This window comes from Hyla sarda, chromosome 5, assembly GCF_029499605.1.
Source record: "Hyla sarda isolate aHylSar1 chromosome 5, aHylSar1.hap1, whole genome shotgun sequence".
NCBI lineage: Eukaryota > Metazoa > Chordata > Amphibia > Anura > Hylidae > Hyla > Hyla sarda.
The window spans coordinates 263,707,606-263,723,336 of NC_079193.1; the positions used below are offsets into that span (position 1 = coordinate 263,707,606).

At 38.9% G+C, this 15,731-nt stretch overlaps 1 protein-coding gene across 1 annotated transcript in view; it reads left to right on the top strand.

Moving 5' to 3' along the window:
* The window catches only part of MYOM1 (myomesin 1), a 127,277-nt gene that overhangs the window by 16,485 nt on the left and 95,061 nt on the right, over window positions 1-15,731 (top strand). The window contains exons 3-9 of the mRNA XM_056521647.1: window positions 3,494-3,622; window positions 4,681-4,891; window positions 8,679-8,836; window positions 11,031-11,123; window positions 14,931-15,019; window positions 15,096-15,152; window positions 15,237-15,401. Of these exons, the coding sequence (XP_056377622.1) occupies window positions 3,494-3,622; window positions 4,681-4,891; window positions 8,679-8,836; window positions 11,031-11,123; window positions 14,931-15,019; window positions 15,096-15,152; window positions 15,237-15,401 (902 nt within the window). The remainder of the gene's footprint in view (window positions 1-3,493; window positions 3,623-4,680; window positions 4,892-8,678; window positions 8,837-11,030; window positions 11,124-14,930; window positions 15,020-15,095; window positions 15,153-15,236; window positions 15,402-15,731) is intronic.

The window sequence follows — 15,731 nt, forward strand, 5'->3', positions numbered from 1 at the left end:
TTCCCAGTTGCCAATAGCAACCAATCAGATTGCTTCTTTCATTTTGCAGAAGCCTTGTTAAAAATGAAAGAAGCGATCTGATTGGTTGCTATGGGCAACTGGGCAACTTTTCCTCTGCACAGGTTTTGATAAATCTCCCTCCATGAGTGTATTTTTACACTTGTAGCTGACTCCCATTATGTGAAGTGTGCTCAGGAGCTGAGCACACTTCATACCCAGCAGGTCCCGGTTGCTATCAGAAGCCAGGACCCACTGCTAATACCGGACATCGCCGATCGGGCTGATGTCCGGTATTAACCCTTTAGATACCGAGATCAAAGTTGATTGCAGCATCCAAAACGCGGAAAAACTGGTTAGCTCAGTGGGCTGTTAGGGACCCCCGCGGTGAAATTGCAGCATGCCGAACAGCTGAGAGGACAGTGGGAGGCTTCTTACCTTGCTTCCCGTTGTCCGATCATCGCTCTGCTGCTCCATGCCTGAGATCCAGGCTGGGGAAGCAGAACACAGATAACACTGATCAATGCTATGGTATGGCATAGCATTGAACAGTGTATTCAATCCAAGCATTGAATGTAATAGTCTCCTATGGGGACAAAAAAAAGTGTCAAAAAAGTAAAAAAAAAAAAAAGTTAATAAATGTGATATAACCCCTTCCCAAATAAAAGTTCGAATCACCCCCCATTTCCCATAAAAAAATCTGTGAATAAAAATAAACGTGTGGTATCACCGCATGCATAAATGTCCAAACTATAAAAATATAATGTTAATTAAACCGCACGGTCAATGGCGTACATGTAAAAATATTCCAAAGTCCAAAATTGCGTATTTTTGGTCACTTTGTATACCCTAAAAAAAGTATAAAAAGCTATCCAAAAGTCCAATCAAAACAAAATTTCACATCACAGCGCAAAAAATGAGCCCTCATACATCCCTGTATGGAAAAATAACAAAGTTATAGAGGTCAGAAGATGACAATTTTACACATACGAATTTTGGTGCATGTAGTTATAATTTTTTTAAGTAGTAAAATAAAATAAAACCCTATATAAATTAAGTATCCTTGTAACCATAAGGACCTACAGAATAAAGATATGGTGTAATTTTTACCGAAAAGTGCACTGCATAGAATCAGAAGCCCCTAAAATTACAAAATGTCATTTTTTTTTAATTTTGCCCCACAAATATTTTTTTTTTAGGGTTCGTCATACATTTTGTGGTGAAATGATTGATGTTAAAGTACAATTGGTGGCGCAAAAAATAAGCCCTCATATGAGTCTGTAGGTGCATAATTGAAAGAGTTCTAATTTTTAGAAGGTGATGAGGAAAAAACAAAAGTGCAAAAATGGAAAAACCTGTGGTCCTTAAGGGGTTAAACAAAAATAAGTAGATAACTAATACAGATAAAGCAAGTCCTTATATTTAAAAGTAAGAAAGAGCTGCTGGGAGCTTGTAGAGAACGGGAGCTTCTTCAGGGTACTGTACAGTACACGCAATGTCCTAAAAAAATTTATATGGAGCTGCCCTCACCTGGTGTTCAAAGAAAGGTAAAGAGTAGTACAGAACATATAGTACCACCCTGTACTGTAGGGAGGCGCTACAAGACAGCCAGTCAGTGCATACGCTTCAGTAAGAAAAGTTTTTTTTTTCCAGTGAAATGCCCATTCTGATTGGTCAGTTCTTCCGGCCATTGAAATTTTTCGCAGATATGGACTGTCCGTGGCATTATATGTTGAGTCTGGTTTCAAGTTACAATGGTCCAGAAAAGACCATTGTATGTTGAAACTATCGTATGTTGAGGCCATTGTAAGTTGAGGGATCACACTGTATATACTTTCCACAAGCAGCCCAGAAGTCTGCATAGGAAATGTAGACCAATGGGCCACTCATGAGAATGCTACTCTGTATTAAGCTGCAGTCTAGAAGAAAATGGCAGGGGATCTCCGAAACAGCAAAAATTAGGTAAGTCAAATTTTAGGCCTATGTACAGTGACGTAATTTGAGAAAAAGCTGAATTTCAGTTTTATGTCTGAAGTGAAACATTAAATCTACTACAATGGTCTAGTTATGGTCTCTTACATGATATCTCTATTTTTTATTTTTTTGCAGGATTGTTGTATTTCTCTCTGCTACATTGTTAACTGAATATCCAATGTATTACACATTGCCCCTGATTTACTAATGTCAACTCAACTCTTTTTCTCAGGTTGTGCGACCAAATTTGTGTCGCATAGCCCATGCAACACTTTGTGCGACACAATTTCCCGACACAAAATACCATCACTCAGAACCCGTCAAAATGGGCATGGTTAGCCGAAAAAGGGGTGTGTTCCCGACAAAAAAGAAAAAACTCTCCAAGTATGATGAAAAACTCACAGGAAAACGTGTGAATTTTGTTTCACCAAAATTACTCAAAACCGAGTGAATCCTACCCCCATCATGGAACAGGATCTTTTCCATGTTGGGGGCCGTAGTACAGGGGCTGAGGGAATTGAACACACTGGGTCTCAGTAGAGACCCAATCAGATTAGAAGTTATTAAGCAAGGGAGTGGGTGGCATGCTCCTCCCCAGCGATCTACAGTGTACTTTTACTTTCATTCTTAAATTCCCTACCGGGAGCCCTGAATGGCTGGTACTGAGGAGCCACTCAGGGCTCCTGGCGGGGTTTTCAAATAGAAGCGCTGTGGTGGGGGAAAGATATATAGAATAGTTTGGGGGGGGGGGGTATATGTCTGACCCCCACAGCGCTTCTATATATCTTGCCCCCTGCTGCGCTATATAAGTCTTGCCCCCCCCAGCGCATTTATATAGGTATTGTCCCCGCAGCACAATCATATGCCCCCCGCAGCGCATTTATATAGGTATTGTCCCCCGCAGCGAATGTATATATATATTTTACCCCCGCAGCACTGTCATAAGCCCCTGGCTGTGCTATCAATGAAAAGTATTCTATTAGCAGCGCATTGGGCTGGGAAGCTGGCCAGCCCGATTCACTGCTGAAAGAATACCTGTGGGGGCCAGATAACGTCGGGCCCCCCCCCCCAGTGCTTCTATAATCATATTCCTCTGCAGCGCTATGAATGAAAAGTATTCTATCAGCAGCACATCGGGCCATCCGGCTTCCCGGCCACATGCGCTGCTGTTAGAATACTTTTCATTCATAGTAAAAGTAATTCCTCCCAAGAAGCAATTCTCTGTACAAATGAGCATGGAAGTGGATTCTTCTGCTGTGTACATGAAATTGAGACTATGTTCCCACTTTTTAATGCAAAGAAAGGGCTGAACATTTGCAGCTGTTTTCTTCCATTTGGTCTATTTTGAGTCAATTTCTTAATTTGAGAAAATAAATCAAACTTGCTAAATCTGCACATTGAGCAGAAGGTTTTATGCCAATTACTTATTCTACAATATAAGTCCATATAATTCTACAATATATACCATCAACTATGTAATAAGCTACATTATAGTAATGTATTGCTATTGTATCTACTACAGAATATCATCTCATAAATCATTAGAGGATACATCATATAAGATGAGTCCTAGGGCAAAACGGTCAAAGCTTTTAGCCACAGATAAAGAGAATGAAGATCTAGACTACGTGGTTCCTGTCTTCAGAGGACGGTACGTGTGTATTATGTTTATTTTTGCATCCAGCCATTCAATCCTTGTGACTTTTACATCACACCTGTTCTATAAAGTTTCCTATGACATACACCATAAAATGCATTCCATGCCAGAATATGAGTGGGAAGGAATCCTGCCATCACGCTTTGTTGCCTGCATGCAGCATAGAAAACCCATGGAAACTGGTTTATGTTACATACACCGGGCTTCATGCTTAAAGGACTAAGCATACGAGTAGTGTTTCCAATAGCAGGCAATCAGATTATGGTTGGAATTAAAGGGGTATTCCACGAAAAAACTTTTATATATATATATATATATATATATATATATATATATATATCAACTGGCTCCAGAAAGTTAAACAGATTTGTAAATTACTTCTATTAAAAAATCTTAATTCTTTCAGTACTTATGAGCTTCTGAAGTTAAGGTTGTTCTTTTCTGTCTAAGTGCTCTCTGATGACACGTGTCTCGGGAAACGCCCAGTTTAGAAGAGGTTTGCTATGGGGATTTGCTTCTAAACTGGGCATTTCCCGAGACACGTGTCATCAGAGAGCACTTAGACAGAAAAGAACAACCTTAACTTCAGAAGCTCATAAGTACTGAAAAGATTAAGATTTTTTAATAGAAGTAATTTACAAGTCTGTTTAACTTTCTGGAACCAGTTGATATATAAAAAAAAAAGTTTTTTCCTAGATAACCACTTTAAAGAAGTCATGGTTGTTATGGCAGCATTTTTTATCCCATCTGTTCATACAAATGCATAAAAAATTATTTATTTTGTAGCTACTGTATTTGAAAAAAATGTTAATGATAGATTTTAGTTATTTGGTGTTAATACTGGATTTTGTTTAGCATTTTTGCAATTATTCTATAAAGGGAAAGAATGGGGAATTTTATCCCAGTACCTGCCCTTCTCCACTTTTGTAATGGTTCAGTTGGAAAGAATCTGCTAGGATATTATATTAGGGAATTGTGCATAGTGAAGTTCCCTTACTTTGTTCCAGGTACCTGCAAACATTTCAACTAAATACATTCTCAATATCTTGCAGGAAACAATATGTTAGTGGGATCACTGATACAGAGGAAGAGAGAATCAGGGAGGCCGCAGGATATGTTGCTCGAAGAAATCTACTTTCCAGTGAAGGAGTTAAAGTGTCCAGAAGCGCTTATTCATCAGCAGCACATTCTGAGAGCTATCAGAAGAAATCCAGGAGTGTTTCCATACGTGAAAAAGCAGAACGTCTAGCTCTCAAAAAGACGGTAACATTGTTAGAAAATTGAAAAAATGGTACAAATACAAAAATACTAACCCCGAAGTTTTGTGAGTCTAGAAGCAGCTGTAATAGGCAGAAAAGGCTCCTATCTATGCTTGAAGCTTTCATTCTCAGTTCCCAATCTGTGGATGAGAAATGTTATTATTTACCTTTTTTTTTTTTCCTTAAAGGCTGCATAAATAATCTGCATAAATACCAACCATAGATTAAATTAAAGCGCCACTGTCATTTGATTACATTTATGAAATGGTGACCCACTGTGATCACAAGTTACAGTTGGCTAAAGTACAGGCAGCATGCACCTCACCCCTGACTGTCAATCAAATCCGACCCTTTCACTGCATAGGTCTATGGAAGGAAATGGTCAGATCTGCTGCCAGCCAGAGAGTAAAGAGTGCGGTTCGACCTAAACTTTTGATATATCTGGACAATATGTCAAAAGTTTAATCAAATTACAGTGACGCTTTAAATAAGACTGACAGTTTAATTTTTGTTCTTGTTTTTTTAAAATACTGCAATTTTTGTGTTAGTTTTTCATTCAATCCACCAAAGTGGCTAGAAAAAGAATAAGGAATGAAACATATAAAGGAATATCTTATACCTTCCTGTTGGATCCATTCTGACTTTCACTCAAAAAAATGCATCAAAAACGGCATAAAAAAAATGCTGTGTGTAATTTCAGCCTAAAGCTGGCAGTTGTTTAGACCAGCTACATATGACCATAACGGGTAAAGGATAAACAATCTTTCTGATACTGTTATGGGAAAATTCCATCCTCATCCTCAAGATCTTTTCTGAATGAAATATGTTTTGTCTTCTAGTCTGTCATTGTTACATTTTACCCAACAAACTATTGTTATGGTTAAAATCTTCCATTTTCATCAACTCTAATCTAATGTGTATGGCAACTATAAAATACAAGCTCTAAAAGAGGATACTACCGGCACCGCTTGTGGGAATAGTTAGCATGGACAGACTGCTGTCTAGCATAGGGAAAATGGCCAAACAAACCGCACAAGTGTGTCCCGGGTGCAATGACGTTGATAGAAGCAAACAATGATTCTCCCATATAGAAGGTAAGAAAGACGCAGCACTCACCAGGTTACGATGCACTTAAAATCCACTTCTTTTATTGAAGCAAGGTGTAGCGGTTCAGTTGTGCGGGGGAACAGGTGTACAGGGGGGAATGAGTTAGGCGACGGACCGTTTGGTGCACGTAGCACTTCGTCAGGCCATTGGCCTGACGAAGTGCTACGCGCACCAAACGGTCCGTCGCCTAAGTCCTTCCCCCCTGCACACCTGTTCACCTGCTCCCCCGCACAACTGAGCTGCTACACCTTGCTTCAATAAAAGAAGTGGATTTTAAGTGCATCGTAACCCGGTGAGTGCTGCGTCTTTCTTACCTTCTATATGGGAGAAGCAACTCTAAAATAGCTGTCGGCCAACAGCTGTATCTTCCAATCTCCAATATACATACATAAATTGAAATCCAGTATGCCCAATCTTACTCTCCCCTTGTATTAGTTGGAATTAGGAGGCAACCATAATCATTAGCTAATTGCGCTGAAATTGGTTAGTTTGGCCAACACTTATATAATGTGTTTTAGGTTATACTTTTCCTCTCTTTAGTATCTGATTCTGCTTTTGCCTGACAACAAAAATCTTTACCAATCTACCATATGCAAATCTGTGTGCTTGGAACCTGTATGCCCCACATGGTAGCCCTACTTGTCTGTATTTACCAATTTGCATGGGATAATATACTCTATAGACACATTGATGCATAACATGGTCTCATCGCATTCTATGACCACTGGATTATAGATCCATATAACAGAATCCTATGATATGGATGTCATGCCTATTTCCACCGCAATGGCAAGTGGTACTTATGAGCAGTAACGTATCAAACCTCACATAATCTATGTACCAGGTATCCTAAGTGAGCTGTTCTTTTCTATGACCCGTCTTTCACACATCCCAGTACATTTCACACTAGTAAAGTAAATTAGCTAGCCTCCCGTGAAATGTTAGAGACGCCAGCTGCCTAGAAATAAGATGATACCATTAGGAACCTGGAGTGTCACTAAGAGGGCAGTCAAGTGAACCTGGAAAATCATTTTCAGGATTTGTTTAACATGTAAACTGAAATGATCTTCTGGTGGAATTACTTTTACAGTAACCATGTGCAACTGTTTTAGCAACTACTTATCACCAGCTAAGCTGTTTGGGACAACATGAATTAGTTTAACAATACAATGCGGCAATTAAATGTTATTGCTACATTTCACATTATTATCTGAGGCTCTGTTCACATTTACTTTTGGAACCTCCATCTGGGATTGTGTGTGCCATTTAGTTTTTCATAACAAGAACAGTACAGTCTGTAGTTTCCATGAACTTTACAGGAATCCTGACAGACCCCATTAAAGTTGATAGACCTATCAGAACCCATCAAAATATCATGGCTTAAAGGGGTATTCCAGGAAGAAAAAAAAAAAAAAAAAAAAAAAATATATATATATATATATATATATATATATGTGTGTGTATATATATATATATATATATATATATATATATATATATATATATATATCAACTGGCTCCAGAAAGTTAAACAGATTTGTAAATTACTTCTATAAAAAAATCTTAATCCTTCCAATAATTATCAGCTACTGAAGTTGAGTTATTCTTTTCTGTCTGGCAACAGTGCTCTCTGCTGACATCTCTGCTTGTCTCTGGAGCTGCACAGAGTAGAAGAGGTTTGCTATGGGGATTTGCTTCTACTCTGGACAGTTCCCAAGACAGGTGTCATCAGAGAGCACTTAGACAGAAAAGAACAACTCAACTTTAGCAGCTCATAAGTACAGAAAGGATTAAGATTTTTTAATAGAAGTAATTAACAAATCTGCTTAACTTTCTGGAGCTAGTTGATATATATATATATATATATATATATATATATATATATATATATATATATATATAAAGTTGTTTTCCTGGATAACCCCTTTAAATTACAAACCTGAGATATGACCCTGGTTTGAACAGAGCCTAACAATGCTTTGAACAAAAGGCCAAGTTGTCATCAGCAGATTACCAGCAGATTTTTAATGTTGATCTACAACTATAATAGAAGGAAAAACAGAGGTGCTCCATGTGGAGTATCGCTGGTAATCCAATGGAAAGGGGGGAGGGGTTAGGCAACCGCTTACCAATACAAGTTGTGTACCCACATACACAACAATTGAGAGTGTTTATATGGGAAGCAGATATCCTGTATACAACCTTCCTGATGTAAACATATACAGTACCAAGGAGTAGAACAAGACTTCAGAGAGGTTCAGGAACTAGTTGGCACTGACCAAGATGATGACAACAGGACACAGGATCATCCGAATGAATGCTTTACTAACCACAATGCAACTTTCAGACTGTGATTTTTCACTTTTATCGAAGAGTTTAGTTTGTTTTTGTTTTTTTACAGGGAAGTTGCGCAAAACATTAAAGATGTGTAAAAAAAAATGTACTATAGAAAGGGAAATACGGGGAATCATAGTACATGAGGCACCATGTGGCATCTCACCCTAAGTGGAAATTAAGAAAGGAAATGTCTTAATGTCACAACCCCCTTAGCCCACACCCAGCATTCTGATCAAAATTTTCATAACGAATGCTGAGGCAGGGGAGTACCCCTTTAAAGTTTCAAATGAAATTGCACTTTGTTATCCTCCCTGCAAATTACAAATAAAATGTTTTACTTTTTCCAGATAGAAGACACTGAAGAATTTCACAAAAAGATAAATGAGGACATGCTGTTACATGCTCCTGTCTTCATCATCAAGCCTCGTTCACACACTATTTGGGAGAGACAAAACATAAAATTTCACTGCACAGTGAGTGGATGGCCCGAGCCACGAGTCACCTGGTATGCACACTTTTCTGCAATAAGGACCCTTAACACATAAATGGGAAAAAATTGGCATAAATGTTGTATTCATAGTAATAATCCAAAGACCTAATCTCAAAGTGTTCCTGTCATTTGAAAAAATACTCTTGACATGTCACAGTGATATGTCAAAAGTTTGGACCCCCACCGATGTTAGAACGAGGCAGCAGAATAGTGCGGCTAAACGCTTCTCTCCCTGGCTTGCTGCTCCCGCTGTCTCTCTACTTGAGACAAATTCTAGAAGGCTATGGAGTCTGTGTCCTGCAGAAAGACAGGTAGAGAAGTGCTCAGCAGGGAGCTTCCCCAGGCTCATTCTAATGATCGGAGGTGATCTGAACACTGAGACATGTCAGGGACTACTTAGGCATTTTTCTGTGGAAGTCCATATATCAGCCACATCTGTCAATGGTTCATCCCACCACAGAAAGAGTAGAATCTGTGATTCCATAGATACATATTAAGATAAATATACTGTGTATATATACTATATACTATTTATATATATAGCAGTGATATCAGCCCATACTGAAAGGCGGAAGGAGTAACCACTATAGAAGACGCACACCAGAAATCATGCAGAAAATATACACATCTTTATTAATACTAATGCATAAGGCAGCAACACCAAAATTTAAAACCACTTAAAAACACATACATAAATCAGGTGGAGGGCTGTAGCCCTACAAAAACACCTAAGGCCCCCTTAGGTATAGTGATATCAGCCCATGTGACCATTTAACTAGGTTTGGAGGCCACCAAAGCATAAAGTGAATCATTTAGTTTTCCATTGTACCCATCATTGTCATGCAAAAGCACAACCATGCTCTCTATGTATACAGATGGATGTCTCATAAAGGGCAGAATAAGAATAGTATTGTATACACTTGTGCAGAAAACTACTAATAAAACGGAAAATATTCAGAGGAGGTTTGAAGGATTGCTGGTTCATAGATAAGATGATGGTTGCTGGTCTGCCTTCTTTAACATTTGCCAATCAGATTTAGCTGTAAATTTGGTGCATATCATACCCTATACATTGACAGGATAAAATGTAATGAGTGTGAACATGGTTTAAAAATCCCATGTATCTTATAGATAGGATGTACAGTAGATAAGACTCTCCCTAAAGTGTCCTATTTTGAATGACTGTTCTACTAACATCTGGTGTGAAACCTACAATCACCCGTCATTTTATGCCTATGTTTTTGGCTTCTACTGAACAGTAAAGAAGGCTATCCTTCTGTCCATACAATACATAGGGCTGTAAGCTATTGGCCTAATGTACGTACAGGAGCAGACTGTTTACAGCTTGACTCCCTGCTCTTGTGCACGCGCTGCTGCAAAGGGGCTCAGTGACCAGAGCTGGACTGCTGTACCCGGAATTATCCCAGTAGGCCAGTTCATCCCTGCCCGCTACGCCCCCTGCTGCAGCACCTAAGGTGAGTTCCTAATTCACCTCAGGGGAGCTATGGCCCTGGTTTTTGGTAACAATCAACTGTTCATTATCAACCTCTTGTAATAGATTCAATGAAATGCCCATAATGTGCTCAGAAACGGGGGGGCTAGATGACATCCCTTTCTCTTAAATCCCTTCATATTTACTAAATATAATGTAGATCCAAGGGCACAGTCATTAATTAGGGCACATGCCAAGTATTATAAAGCACAGTATTATGTACATTCAGTGGCCGAAGCTGAAAAATTATGATACTGAGTGCTAAGTTACGAAAAAAATGAAGACAAGATCAATATTTAGAAAAAGGTGAACTTGCACTCACCGTCCATGTAGTTCATTTTCTTACGGGATCTCCGTGCGGCAGGGAGACATAAGATGAGAGTACTCAGAGGCGAATAGACGTTTTCGCACACAGCTGTGTTCTTCTGGCCTCCGGAAAGCAGCTGTTAGCCGCTGAGTGCTCTCATCTTATGTCTCCCTGCCGCACGTAAGAAAATGAACTACATGGACGGTGAGTGCAAATTCACCTTTTTCTAGATATTGGCCTTTATATTTACTGTTGTGTTATGTATTTGGGACAGTCGCTTTGACGACCAAATGTATGGACAAATATTCTCGCGACAACTATTAAATGATGAATTGTGACCTTATATACAATTATCATTCACAGTAAGGACTAGCAGATATGTGTATGACTTATGTTTTTCTTCTATTCAGGTATAAAAATAATGTTCCTATCAATGATCAACTTCATTCTGAGAAATACAAAATTGAAGGAGAATACGGACTTTACTCACTGGAGATTTTTAAGTAAGTAATGAATTCAGCCCAAATAAGGACGATTACAATATACACTTAACTGGTTAATGCATTTGTGCATCTGTATTATGATGCAGGTATTGACCCAAGCCCAGACCTAAAAACCAAATGATAGGATCATAGATCACAATGATGCTGTCAGTTCAGATCATTATTACTGTGGTTGGGCCGGGACTTATGACTTGACGACACTACATAAAATCAAGGCGAAATCCGCAAGAAGTTCCGCATGGATTCTTCCTTGCATCAAACTCCCTTTGACTTCAATGGGATTTCAGTGACTGTTCACACAGTGTAATTTCCTTGCAGACATCTCCGACGAGAGTCTGAATTCCTGTCGGAAGAATGAACATGTTTGTTTTTCTGCCATAATGTGGTAGTAAAAGCCCATTAAGTCTACATGACTTTGAATTTCATGTAAAATTTCGTGGCAAATTCTGTGAAAAAAAAAGCGCCTATTTCATTCTTTTTGCTCCATTTTACCATGGTATGAAATTTCCTAAAGGAAAATTTCCTTGCTGAATTCCATAGTGTGAATATACTCTTAATATATCCATACCATATCTGTGAAATACCAGCCTTATATACCACTAGTGTAACTAAATGTATAGCTAAAGGTTGTCATTAGAGATGAGCGAACTTACAGTAAATTCGATTCGTCACGAACTTCTCAGCTCGGCAGTTGATGACTTTTCCTGTATGAATTAGTTCAGCTTTCAGGTGCTCCGGTGGGCTGGAAAAGGTGGATACATTCCTAGGAAAGAGTCTCCAGCCCACCGGAGCACCTGAAAGCTGAACTCATTTATGCAGACTAAAGTCATCAACTGCCGAGCCGAGAAGTTTGTGATGAATCGAATTTACTGTAAGTTCGCTCATCTCTAGTTGTCATGTTTATTATTGCACTTAGAGATGAGCGAACTTACAGTAAATTCGATTCATCACAAACTTCTCAGCTCAGCAGTTGATGACTTTTCCTGCATGAATTAGTTCAGCTTTCAGGTGCTCCCGTGGGCTGGAAAAGGTGGTTACAGTCCTAGGGAAGAGTCTCCTAGGACTGTATCCACCTTTTCCAGCCCACGGGAGCACCGGAAAGCTGAACTAATTCATGCAGGATAAGTCATCAACTGCCGAGCCGAGAAGTTCGTGACGAATCGAATTTACTGTAAGTTCGCTCATCTCTAATTGCACTGTTCCTTGTTAAAGGGGTACTCCACTGCTCAGCGTTTGGAACAAACTGTTCCGAAAGCTGGAGCCGGGAGCTCGTGAGGTCAGAGCCCCGCCTCTCACACCCCGCCCCCTCAATGCAAGTCTATGGGAGGGGGCGTGACGGCTGTCACGCCCCCTCCCATAGACTTGCATTGAGGGGGCGGGATGTGACTGCATGAGGGGGCGGGGCTATGACGTCACAAGCTCCCGGCTCCAGCGTTCGGAACAGTTTGTTCCAAACGCTGCTCAGCTGTGAATTTCAAACATATGACCCGTCATGTACCTAACAGAACACAAGTCATCAGGGATTAACACCGTTTAGCTTCTGCTCCATGGATTCTTGACACCTCTCTGACAATTCCTTTACATTGCATTCATACTTCCTTATCACTTCCTAATTGCTAAGTGCCGGTTTACATGTACATGCTACAAAGCAACTACTGCAATGATACATATGTGTACTTTATACTTAAAGGGGATTTTTGATAGAATGACCTTGAAGAATAGTTAATTTGGGTGACATCACTATTTTCTAGGGTTGAACTGTAGGGACATTTCTACATTTGCTGTCTGGGATGTGTTATTTTTGACAACTTGCCATCTTCTCCTTTGTTCAATAAGTAAATAAGCCACTGCTAAGTGTTCAACTCTTTGTTGGCTCGGAGATACATTCTTTTGGGTATTTGTCATAAACCTTATAAATAAATGCAATAGTAATCCTGTATTGGCAGCTAGCAATAAGGGATTTTATTACAGAAATGCCACATCATTTACATAATTTGGAAACAAGGATGGTTATTTACATGTTAGTCCGACAAACCATCATAGTCTGTAATTCCTACAATACATATTATCAAGAATCCAAAAAAACTACATCAAATCATTTAACATGATATGGACAGGATGTCACAGAAGTACTTGTTGTCTTTTTCTAAACTTAAAGGGGTACTCTGGTGGAAAACGTAATATTTTTTATTAAATCAACTGGTGGCAGAAAGTTAAACAGATTTGTAAATTACTTATATTAACCCCTTAAGGACCAGTTTTTTTTTCCATTTTTGCTATTTAGTTTTTTCCTCCTCACCTTTAAAAAATCATAACCCTTTCAATTTTGCACCTAAAAATCCATATGATGGCTTATTTTTTGCGCCACCAATTCTACTTTGTAATGACATCAGTCATTTTACCCAAAAATCTACGGCGAAACGGAAAAAAAAATCATTGTGAGACAAAATTGAAAAAAATTACTTTTGGGGGCTTCTGTTTCTACGCAGTAAATTTTTCGGTAAAAATGACACATTCTCTTTATTCTGTAGGTCCATACGATTAAAATGATACCCTACGTTGTGGCCCCGCGTTATAGAAAGGGAAAGGACTCAGGACGTACTGGTACATCCTTGGTCCTTAAGGGGTTAAAAAAATCTTAATCCTTCCAGTACTTATTAGCTGCTGAATACTACAGAAGAAATTCTTTTCTTTTTGGAACACAGTGCTCTCTGCTGACATCTCTGTCCATTTTAAGAACTGTCCAGAGTAGGAGAAAATCCCCATTGCAAACATAAGCTGCTCTGGACAGTTCCTAAAATGGACAGAGATGTCAGCAGAGAGCATTGTGCTTGTGATTCAGCAGAGAGCACTGTGTTCCAAAAAGAAAATAATTTCCTCTGTAGTATTCAGCAGCTAATAAGTACTGGAAGGATTAAGATTTTTTAATAGAAGTCATTTACAAATCTGATTAACTTTCTGGCACAAGTTGATAAAGTTGTTAAAAAGTTTTCCACCGGAGTACCCCTTTAACAAAATTTAAGGACTTTATTGACAGACATTTATCAACCGATTTACCCGAGTTTTTTCGCATAAAATTGTCGCAAAAAATTCGCAATTGCGCCACCGTCTTTTTCCATGCGACAATCTGCCACAAGAGCGAGAAAAGCATTTTTTTTTCAAATTGGCGTACATAAGCGTTTTTACAATTTTGACTTGCCATAGTCAGAAAATTTTTTGCGACATTCGCAAAAAAATCGCTATGGCTTTAAAAACCTACTAAATATACTCCAGCCGAACCTTGGCTTAGATAACAGAAACTGACTATTGTTTTCACTTAGGTGAGAAAAAACTCCTGCTTTTGCTTACCTGCGAAAAATGTATTAACTCCGTGCAACAATATAGTAAATTTGTCGCACGTAAGCAGAATGGAAGTGAAAAAACTAAAAAAACTAAAAAATAGCTTACCTAAGCAAACGTTCATGAATGCCCCTCATTATCCCTACATGAAATATCACTAGATATCCATTTACTCACGAGGGCATTACATATCAGAAAGGACAGCCTGAAAATACATCTTGTTCCTGCTTTTCCCAGATACTGCAGGATTCCTATCTATGTCAATATCCTAGACCACCTCTAATATTGATTTCATCTTTTTTCTGTATATCCGCTCCATAATGTATGGAATAATTGTTTTGGACAGTATCTATATACTAAGAACTTGACTTGACAATCACTTGAATAACTACTGACACCTGTATAGGACCATACATTACACTGCAATGTAATACAAAGAGTGACTGTATTTCTTTTCTACTTCTGCAGTTGTGATTTTGAGGATACAGCTCAGTATCATGCATCGGCAATGAATGTAAAGGGAGAGAACTCTTCATATGCATCGCTTGTGGTGAAGAGTAAGTTTGCTCCGTTTTTAGTCATTTGTTTCCTTATACACAAGGCATTCTACCATCTTACTATTTATTCTTTCAGGGTATAAAGGAGAACTAGATGTTACACCCTTGATTCCAAAGGGTGAACCATTCAGCTGTAAGTCCATACCTGATTAAATACTAGTATGATGCATTATGGGATAGAAAGCTTGGCTGAAGAACCTTCCCTTTCTCTTTTTAGTTTCTGTCACTCCATACGGCTTTGCTACTAAGTTTGATATCCATTTTGTTGATCCATTCGGAGTATCGTTTGGTAGAGAAGGGGAAACATTGAGTCTTGGTTCCACAGTCATCGTTCATCCAACCATCAAACGCTTCCAGCCACAAATCCAGTGGTACAGAAATGGTAGGTGGTTAATATCTCTTTTGTTACATTTTGTATATACCTTTTAGGTAGAGATGAGCGAACTTACAGTAAATTCGATTTGTCACGAACTTCTCGGCTCGGCAGTTGATGACTTATCCTGCATAAATTAGTTCAGCTTTCAGTTGCTCCCGTGGGCTGGAAAAGGTGGATACAGTCCTAGGAAAGAGTCTCCTAGGACAGTATCCACCTTTTCCAGCCCACGGGAGCACCTGAAAGCTGAACTAATTTATGCAGGAAAAGTTATCAACTGCCGAGCCGAGAAGTTCAAGAAGAATCGAATTTACTGTAAGTTCGCTCATCTCTACTTTT